This window comes from Micromys minutus (assembly GCF_963924665.1).
Source record: "Micromys minutus genome assembly, chromosome: 29".
NCBI lineage: Eukaryota > Metazoa > Chordata > Mammalia > Rodentia > Muridae > Micromys > Micromys minutus.
Genome location: NC_137964.1, coordinates 24,750,640 through 24,760,607, shown reverse-complemented (window position 1 = coordinate 24,760,607; position 9,968 = coordinate 24,750,640). Strand labels below are relative to the sequence as shown.

Genomic DNA, 9,968 nt, shown 5'->3' with positions numbered 1-9,968 from the left:
TCATGGTTTATTTCCAGTGTGAACTTTGGATAATTTAAATGTTGAGGCCACAAAATAGTACAAGCTCCAGGATCTGTTGATAAGATCAGACTGACTTGTGTATAAGACAGTTCAGTATGCTCTGGTGATAATCATACTTGTTTTACTGAGCAAAAATGTGTGACAACCCCAGCTATGGCATTAACGGCAAAGTTAGGTTTTTTTTAATTTGTGAGTACTGAGTTTTGGGTTTTGTTCTCTGAGTAAGACTTCATTTCCTAAAGAACTAAATCCTGTGCACAAAATAATGTGGTCTTTTGTTCCAGGATAGACATTGGCTCCTTCCTTCCTCTGAAAGACATCTCAGAAACATGTGGAACAATTTCGAGCTGCTAACAAGCGATGACACCGGAAGTGGACGCCTCAGCATTGGCTCAAGAAAAGGAACCGTGACTGCATTGTACCAAGCGACTGCATTGTACCAAGCAGACCTGCTCGGGAAGATCTCCTCTGAGAAGGTAATGGTTGGATATCGACTTAGGATCAAGGTTCCGTCACACACTGTAGGGAATTGGCATCCACATTTCCCCTGGGTCATCTCAGGAGCAGTGTTTCCAAAGGTGAACCCTTCCTGACACCTCTTGATGTTTAAGCTTGTGCAAGGTGGACGTAAACTGAATTGGGCTGGGTGGCTGGTGTCTATAATCAGGTGTCTGGAGAGTGGGGGCAGGTGGGTGACTGGGAGTTAGTGTTCAAGGCTAGTTTGAGTCATGTCATGAATTAAGGCAATATTGACCAGCCACTGTCTCAAAACTAAAGCAAAAATAACACCATCCGGGAATAGTATGTAAGTTGATACAGAGAATTACCTCCTTGAAACTTTGTCTCAAAAAACCCCCCAAAAATAAAGAAAAAAAAAAAAAAAAAGAATCACTTGCTGTCTGCTTGGGACATAAGACATTTCTAGTAGAGTTGAACACTCGGGCTCCCTTCTGTACTAGGCTGCCTAATATTGCTGGTATTCAAATGTTAATTTGGGCCCCCCAAAATTGTTTGCAGGAGAGATCCCCGCACATGGGACCCTGCCCCCCCCCCCCCCCATGGTTCTGTTTGGTGAATAAAAATCGCAACAGCCAATAACTGGAAAGGACAGACAGAGCAGGTCTTTGGAATGTTCTAGGCTTGGGACTGAGAGGCAGGAGAGGAGAGAGATACCCCTCCTGCCAGGAGAGGTGGAGGAGAGTAGACTCCACTTGGAGGAGCTGGGAGAGTGTGGCCATTTGAGAGGTGGATTGACCGCAGGGAGGTTAGGAAAGGGCCCAGTTATTGCACTGCCTAAGGCATTTCAAAAGATAAAGACTGCGTGTGGGTCTTTCATTCGGGAAGGTAAACCCTTGAGGTGGGTAGCAGACACTCTGCTGGATTTAGTAGTTAATTATTATTTCAGCACCCTCCCTAACCCAATCTGCCCCTTCTTTACTGAGCTAAGTACTCTTGTGACTGGTAGTTAGAGTCATGTGTTTCTGTGTTCTCCACCTATGTCCCAAAATTTGAAAATAGTGACTTAACCTAGGTGTACAGAAGTAGTAAGGAGAGTCTAGTCAAAGCAAAGCAATTAAAAAATAAAAAAAAGAGACTAGAATGTTCTGCAAGAAAGAAGCAGGAGGCCCTTGGACCGAGGGAACTCAAGGCCTCTTTTTTGGGCTTCCTTTTATGGAGTCCAAGAGGAAGACTTTGGTTGCTAAGAGGTGTATAGGCAGTTCTCTATTTTGAGTGACAGGCTAGGATGTATAATAATTTTTATCCTTTTCAATAACTCATCTGATTTTAATCATGCGTGTTGCAGGATATTTCATCACACATTTATGTAATATATACATATTATGTAATATATACATCTCAGTCCCCTTGTCCTGGGATCTGAAAACAAACATGTGCCACCACACCTGGCTTTATGACAATACTATCAAGTATCACGAAGCTTATCTGAAATCATTTTTCTTTTGTTCATGCTTGCCCCTCTCACAGACCTCACTGAGCCCGAAGATCCAAGCATGCAGCTTAAGCGATGGATTTATAATCGTTGCAGACCAGTCAGTAATATTGCTTGACAGTATATGCAGATCACTTCAGCTGTTTCTTATATTTGGTAAGTCTGACAGAGGGAAGTACCTGAGCGTCAGCAAGGATTGATACTGATTTCTATGGCCCTGTTTTCTTCAATCTATTGTTTATAAGAATTGGGCTGTGATCCTGCACATGTCTAAGCCCAGAACTTGGGAGGCAGAGGCAGGCAGATCTCTGAGTTTGAGGCCAACATGGTCTATAGAGTGAGTTCCAGGATAGCCAGGGCTACACAGGGAAACACTGTCATGAAAAACTGGGAAAAAGGAATAATCTCAAGAAAATCATCAGTACTTATTAGGTCTTAGAGTCAAAGGATGCTGACATAAAACCTTGCTGAGAGCCTGCAAACATGTAAGCAAGTATGTAGGTTTTTTTTTTTTTTTTTTTTTTTTTTTTTTTTGTGGTATTTATTCAAACAATCCCTCCTCCCAGTTATATATTTGAACCCTAATATTTGAGCTCATTTGTACTCAAGTTCCTAATCTTGTAAGAGTTTTGCGTTTGTGCAAGGGAAGAGGGTAGGTTACCAAGTTCCTATTGGTTCTAAGATAGATCACAGTGTAATAATCTTTTAGAATACATGTGTGAAATAATTGTTTGAGTTACCATGGATTTAATAATGAATTGTTAATTGTTAATGGTGTGAAGTCCCAGCACTTTGGAAGTTGAGGCTGGAGAAATGGGAGTTATAGTCTAGCCTACTTACCAAATTCAAATGTCAGCCTAGGTTATATAGTAATACTGTATCTTTAAAAAAAATTCTTTAAAGAGGCTCAACTGTTAAGACCACTGGCTACTCTTGCAGAGGACCCGGGTTTGGTTTCCATCACTTAGATGGTGGCTCATAATTTCAGTTCCAGGGATCTGAGCCCTTCACAGACAGACAACATTTAGGCAAAACACACATAAGATAAAAATAAATACATCCTTTAAAAAAAAGAGTCACAGTTTTTTTCTCCCTGAAACAGGGTTTCTCTTTGTAGCCCCAGCTGTCCAGGAACTTGCTCTGTAGACCAGGCTGGCCTCAAACTCACAGGAATCCTCTTGTCTCTGCCCAGAGTGTTGGGATTAAAGTCATGTGCCACCAGGTCTGGCCTCAAGAGTCACAATTTAAATATAAAAATTTAAATAATTTTTTAAAGATTTAAATACTCAGTGACGGGTCAGTGATTATCCTGAAATTCGGTGAACATATTTGAAAGATTTTCATGTCTTACTGTTTTGTTGTCGGTAGTGATTTTTCTGTTTTAGGCAGGCTCATTTTATTTAACCCAGGGTGCCTTTAAACTTGTGGTATTTCTTAAGCTATGGATCCCAGCAGTGGGGAGGTGGAGGCAGGTGCATCTCTGAGTTTGAGGCCAGCCTGACCTACAGAGCGAGTTCCGGGACAGCTGGGACTACACAGAGAGTCACTTTCAATCCTGTCTGCTGCTCATATTATGGCTTATGGGCGTACACCACCATGTCGGGCATAGATTGGTATAAATTACTGATTTTTTTTTTGGTGTGAAAATTGAAATTAAGAATTATTGAAAGCCACCTGTAACCTGAATTTGAAATCTTCAGATACCGACGTGGATGTGGTTGGTTTGTGTCAAGAGGGAAAGTTTCTCTTTGTCGGGGAGAGAAGCGGCAACTTCCATCTTATCTATGTAACATCGAAGCAAACGCTCTTCACCAAGGTAAGGGCCTGCTTCCCTTTTCACCTGACCCCTTAGACATTCACTTAGGCAAGTCCAGTAGGCATTCACTTAGCCTGAACTTTCATGTTAAAAAGTTTGTTATGATGAATTTAAGAATCAGACTGCAAAAATATCTGGACTCAACTCAAAAGTGAAAAGCGGGCACATGATCGCTGGAGTTCCATTTACTAGCTGAAGCGTTTCGGTACCAAAGCTTTCAATCTGTGCATCTCAGACCCCTCAGGGGTTGCGCATCAGATCTCCAGCATAACTGACATTTACATTACAAGTTATAACAGAATGAAGTAGCAATGAAATAATTTCTTGTCACCACAGCATGTGAGACTGTTTGAAAGGGCTGCAGCGTTACGAAGGCTTAGGAAGATTGAGAACTGCTGATTTAGGTTGTGGTCTGCCATTGCTGACAATAGGCTTTGAGTAGAGTGTAAACAGCAAACACCCCACTTGCTGTTGTCTATCTCAGTTTACTCTTGCTGTTTGAAATTAGGCTTTTGTGGAGAAAGCCGAGGATGACTATCAGCATACTTACCGGAATCTCATTATTGAGAAAGATGGTTCAAATGAAGGTAAGTTTTTGGTTTTTGATGGATACCCAATCAAGTAATCGCACTGTAAGTTAATTGCTGTGCTACCTAAATCATGGCAGATTTTCTGTAAATACAATTAATATAAGAAAGAAACTTTGCTTTTTTGTTTGTTTTCTTTCTGAGTCAGTCTCACTGTGTAGCCCTGGCTGGCCTGAAAAATTCACTCAATACATCAGGCTGCTCTCAAAGAGATCTACCAGCCTCTGCCTCTTGCTGGGACCACAGCTGGCCCAGGGTTTTTCTTTTCTGAGGAGAGTGAATGCTGGTTTACTAGGGAATAGAGAGAACAGGAGGTATCCTCTAGGTGGAAATCAGGCCACGGAAGAGCTTGATCTTAGCTTTTTTCCTTCATTATGGCATTCCATTCCTTTAGGATATCTGTTGGATTTAGCGAGTCTGTGTGTGTGTGTGTGTGTGTGTGTGTGTGTGTGTGTGTGCACTCGCCCAGGACCACATTACTGCTTACTAGTAGAGGCCAAAGGACAACTTGTGGGACTTGATTCTCTCTTTGTATCATACGGGTCTCAAGTTGTCAAGCCTGGCAACCTGTACCTTTACCTGCTGACCCATCGCCCCAGCCCTAGTTGAGAGATTTTTTGAGCTGGTTCAAAGTATTGCTTCGGATCTTATATTCACCTGCCTTTTCTAAAAACTGGTTTTGATTTCATTTTACCAGGTACCTATTATATGTTGCTTCTAACGAACAATGGATTTTTTTATATTACAAACCTCCAGCTTTCACAAATTGAGCATGGTAAAGTATTGTTCTTCTTACTGATTTGTGACAGGGCTTATTAGTTTTCCAGTAAGTCTTCAAATATTCTTTTTGAGAAAATTTTAATTTAGTTTGTATCCTATGACACCAGGTATACTTAGACATACCCAGAGGTCACTTAACTCTTCTGTGCTAAAGCTATGGTAGCATATGAAAAATATCATTTGGTTACAGCCTTCTAATAGTTTGTAGCTTTAACTAGGAAGAAAAGACAACAGTAATAAATGACTTTTTGTAACACCGAAGGTCAGACTCAGGGTCTTGTGTACAATAGGTAAGTGCTGTACCCTGAGTGCCATCTCAGCTGCTAAGTGGGCTTTTGAAGGAGTGACTTAATATTGAAACATGACATGAGTTCAAATCCCCAGCACCTGTGTAAAAAACTGTGAGAGCTATGCATCTGCCTGTAACTAACTGGGTGCAGAGTAGATATTGGTGGGTCCCCAGTGTGTGGTGGCCAGCCAGCACAGCTGAAACAGAGTGTTCCTGGTTCAGTGAGAGATCCTGTCTAAAGGCAATAAAACAGAGACCAAAACAGTAAAGGTAGACAACCAAAGTCCTGTTGTGTCCTCCACACGTGCAAGCAATGGTGCATGTGGCCCTATATTACCATGCATTTATCATATACAACAAACACAGAATGCAGAGTAGCCATCAGTAGTAATCCGGTATTATGGACTGTGAGCTCTGAGTCAGGTAAAACTGATGAGTTTGTTTCAACAAAACTTACTAACATCTATTGCTTGCTGGATGCAGTTTTGGTCCTGTGTATATGATTGTGTTTTAAGATACATCATTTGTGATGGTGTAGCTCATATTTTTAATCCCAATTCTGACAGGCAAGAGTACCTCTGTGAGTTCAAGGTCAGTCTGGTCTACACAGTTCCAGGACAGCCAGGGCTACATAAGAGATCTTATCTCTAACAAATGGAAAAACACTTAAGATACACTATTTTTTATAGTTACTGCAGGATCTAGACAGGTAGTAGAGTTGTTCTGAGCCAGAATAGGAAATGGTGAATACTTTACATTTGAGACTAAAGGCTGAGTAGTCGTGGGTGGTGGGGTGGTGTAGAGACACTTGATAAGGCTATGTGCAGTTAGCCCTGCTGATGTCTTGTGTACAATATGAATATTCTTGGTTAGAAAAGTAACTTGCTGATCCTGACTTGTGTCCTTTGGCTTAGGATGCATTAATTTCACTTTAACTCATAGGAAAGCAAGTCATATTTTTAGTCTATGTAAACTGTAGATCGATACTATGTTTAGATGGCTCTTTTTTTCTTTAATGAAGCAATTGAGAACACAGACTTGGATTCCGCCAAGAAGGTAAGCAAAGAATATCATATTGTCTTTTTAAAACTTTTCCTTACTATATAGAAGCTGTTTCTGTGATTAGTCATTGAACTGGCTGATAGTATAGGCTGTGCTACAATGTAACACTTAAGTAACTTTTCTGTTTAAAAACATAGATGATTGATTTTAACAGCTTCTTATGGTTTTTCTTGGGCATACATATATAGGTATTATTCTAATTTTTTTTTTTTTTAATTTTGCAGTTGCAAGGACAATTCAAGTGTAGTTTTATTTCTACTGAAAATTACCACAGTTCTGGTTGTCTCAATCTTGTGGCATCTCAATCTGGAAAATTTGCAAGTGAAACTTCTGTGATAATTGGGGTAATTCTTTTAATAAATTTTGTTTTTGTCTGGAACATTTCTTTTTAGTTAAAGTACAAGTTAATTTGTAATGTGCCAAGAGTAGAAATAAGGGCTAGAGGCCCGATGGTTAAGAGTCTTTGCTTCCCTTGAGGAACACCCGAGATTGGTCCCCAGCACCTAAGTTGTGTTGGTCACAAATGCTTGTAACTCAGCTCCAGGAGATCTGCTCTCGCGTGGTCCCTGGGCACCTGCACATACATGCACATACACACATAAATCATAAAAATGAAAAATAAATCATTTAAAAAGAAACAAGCCAGGCATGGTGGCACACAACTCTAACCCCATCACCCTGTCTCCAAAAAGAAAAAAAAATGGGGATGGGAAGGATTACAAAATCCTGATTATAAAATTAACTAAGTAATCCTTTTTGTGTTGGATCGTCAGTGTTGATTTTCATTAGTGTGTTCCCGAAATTTTCTTTTGTTTCTTGAGTCAGGGTCTCACTCTGTATCCCTGGCTGTCTTTGAGCTCAGAGATCTGCCTGCCTCTGCCTCTCTTGTTCTGGGACTTAAAGAACTGTGCTCGTAGCTTCGCTTTGATCAGGCAGGGCTTTGTTCCTTTGCCCCAGGCATGTTTCAGCATTTCCTTCAGCTTAGAAACCACAGAAAAAGAAAGCAAAAAAGGCTGCAGGGTAAGAGTGGTACCCATCACCATAACTCTAAAACACTCATCTCAGACTCCTGTCTGACCACTGCAGCTCTCTTATAACACTGTTCAAGTATTGCCATTGTGTGATGAGAGTGATCATAAGAGGTCTACTGGGAGATCCTCCTGCCTCTGCCCTCTCTGCATTGGGATGAGTGGCATGCACCAGCAGGCATGCCTTTGTCTCTTTGATTGTTTGTTTATGCCCATGTATATGTATGTGTGGTTGCAGAAGCCCTAACAGGGTGTCAGATCCCTTGGAGTTGAGATACAGGCAGTTGTGGAACACTAATAGTGGATGGTTACAAACAAACTGAGGTAGGTCCTCTGGCAAAACAGTAAGCTCTCTTAACCACCTAACCATCTCTTTAGTCCCCTCCAGTCAGTTCTTAGCTAAGAGAGAAACAGAGATGAAAGGTCCTTGGTGCCAAGTGTTAAGGCCCATGCCTGCAAATCTAGCTTACAGACCTGTCCGGTTAGGAGGCTCACACAGGAGGATCTTAAGTGAGGCCAGCCTGGGCAACAGCGGGACAGTGCCTAGGAATATAGCATAGTAGAGTGCTCACTTAGCTTTACCAAGTCCTAAGGGTTCATTCTCCATCATCCTTCCCAGGGAACACATACACACATGTGCTTGAACACAGAATGTGTACAGTTTATGTGCATCTTCTTGGTGGGATTCTTGGGTTTATGATGTCAACTGATGTACTGTTTCATGTTTCCAGGGAACTGGTAGTTGTGCGTTCTCAAAATGGGAAGCCGATTCTACCAAGAAAGAAATGTCTCTTAAGAATTTTGTGGACACAGACATTATTAAAGGTAATGATGAGCCACAGATGCTATTTTCTGTTGCTACTCTGAAATGTCCCGGTCTGGGCTCAAATTTGCTGTGTAGCTGAGGCTGACCTTGACCTTCTGATACTCCAGCACTGGTAGAGTGGGATAGTACAGGTGTGTGCTTCATAGGATTAAAGGGTATGTTATGTCTGTGTTTGTGAGTGGAGTCAGAGGAGTCTCTTTCTGCTATGTGGGTTTTGGGGATTGATCTCAGCCTGTCAGACTTGGTGGCAATATCCATTTACCAATGAATCATCTTGCAGGTCCTCTATCCCCCCCTTTTAAATTACATTTGTTTAGTTTGTAAATACACGTACAACTTTGGTTACCTTAATGTATGTGCATGTAGAGACCAGAGGCCACTGGGAGTCAGTCCCCTAGTCACCATGTTGGAACTGAGGATTGGGCTCAGGCTCTCAGGTGTGGTGAGCACTTTCAGGTGCTGAGCCATCTTGCCTGCCCTGTGTTTTTGGTTTTTTGTTGTTGTTTGTTGTGTTTTTCGTTTTTGAGATAGCTCTTACTATCATCTAGACTGATTATCGTAGCCCAATTTGCCTCAAATCTGAACATTTCTCCTGTTTGACTATCCATGATGCTGGGAGTAAAGGTACAAGCTATTTCTCCAAGCACAGGTCATTTGGTTATCACACTGTAACAAGCCAGATTTGTGAGGTGACTTCTATCCATACATGTGACGTATTCAGTTATCACCTCCAGAGAGGCTTTGTATTTTATTAGTCACCTTGAAACAAGAGCAATGGTAACAAAAGTCAACATTGAGGCAGGAGTAGATGAAAATGGAGACGTCATTTAAATGTAGTTCTGCCCTTTCCTGAAGACATAAATTTACAGTTGAAACAGGGTTCTGCGTAAGAATGAAATAAAACCCTTAGACATCTCCCTTTTTCTTTCAGGTGCAAAGTCCTTTCAGCTGATCGACAACTTGCTTTTTGTGCTGGATACTGACGTAAGTTTCTCTTACTGTAGTGGTTGCAGTTAGGACGACCATTTGTTCTTTGAGCCTTTGTGCTAGGGAGTCGGTGCACGGCCTGCCTGACACTGGGCTGTGCCTTCCACCTGATAACACAGTTATTAATAAAAGCGGTAGACAGGGACATTAGCTGGGGTGGATGACTATCTCTGTACTGTGCTCCATCTCAGTGTGCACCAAGAAATGTAGCCTGACTCTCAACTTTGAAATCGTGGACTAATCTAAATGAGTGTCTTTCCTGTAGAACGTGCTGAGCTTATGGGATGCTTACACTCTCACTCCTGTGTGGAACTGGCCTTCTCTTCCTATAGAGCAGTTTCTCCTCACGACAGAAGCGGACTCTCCCTCGTCTGTTACCTGGTAGGTTGGGGGTCTAGTTAGTAGGGATTTCCATAGCACCAAGTGTCTGTCTGCTTTTGTTCAGGTCATTTACTACATATTCTGTGCGAAGTCACATCTCAGTTGGTCTGGTAGAGAAAGCACTGGTTCATTGTATGCCAGTTTCTATTTGGCACAAATAGATAATATAATGGGAGCGTCTATGTAATTACGGTAGAAACAGAATCTGGGGTGTGTACATGTAAAACAGTGCACAGTCTT

At 41.6% G+C, this 9,968-nt stretch overlaps 1 protein-coding gene across 1 annotated transcript in view; it reads left to right on the top strand.

The window, feature by feature from the left end:
* Positions 1-350: 350 nt before the first annotated feature.
* The window catches only part of KNTC1 (kinetochore associated 1), a gene marked incomplete at its 5' end in the record, with an annotated part of 62,723 nt that continues 53,105 nt past the window's right edge, over positions 351-9,968 (top strand). The window contains 10 exons of the mRNA XM_080941282.1: positions 351-497; positions 2,008-2,128; positions 3,673-3,788; positions 4,297-4,375; positions 5,073-5,150; positions 6,466-6,500; positions 6,731-6,850; positions 8,266-8,359; positions 9,292-9,344; positions 9,613-9,728. Of these exons, the coding sequence (XP_080797408.1) occupies positions 351-497; positions 2,008-2,128; positions 3,673-3,788; positions 4,297-4,375; positions 5,073-5,150; positions 6,466-6,500; positions 6,731-6,850; positions 8,266-8,359; positions 9,292-9,344; positions 9,613-9,728 (959 nt within the window). The remainder of the gene's footprint in view (positions 498-2,007; positions 2,129-3,672; positions 3,789-4,296; positions 4,376-5,072; positions 5,151-6,465; positions 6,501-6,730; positions 6,851-8,265; positions 8,360-9,291; positions 9,345-9,612; positions 9,729-9,968) is intronic.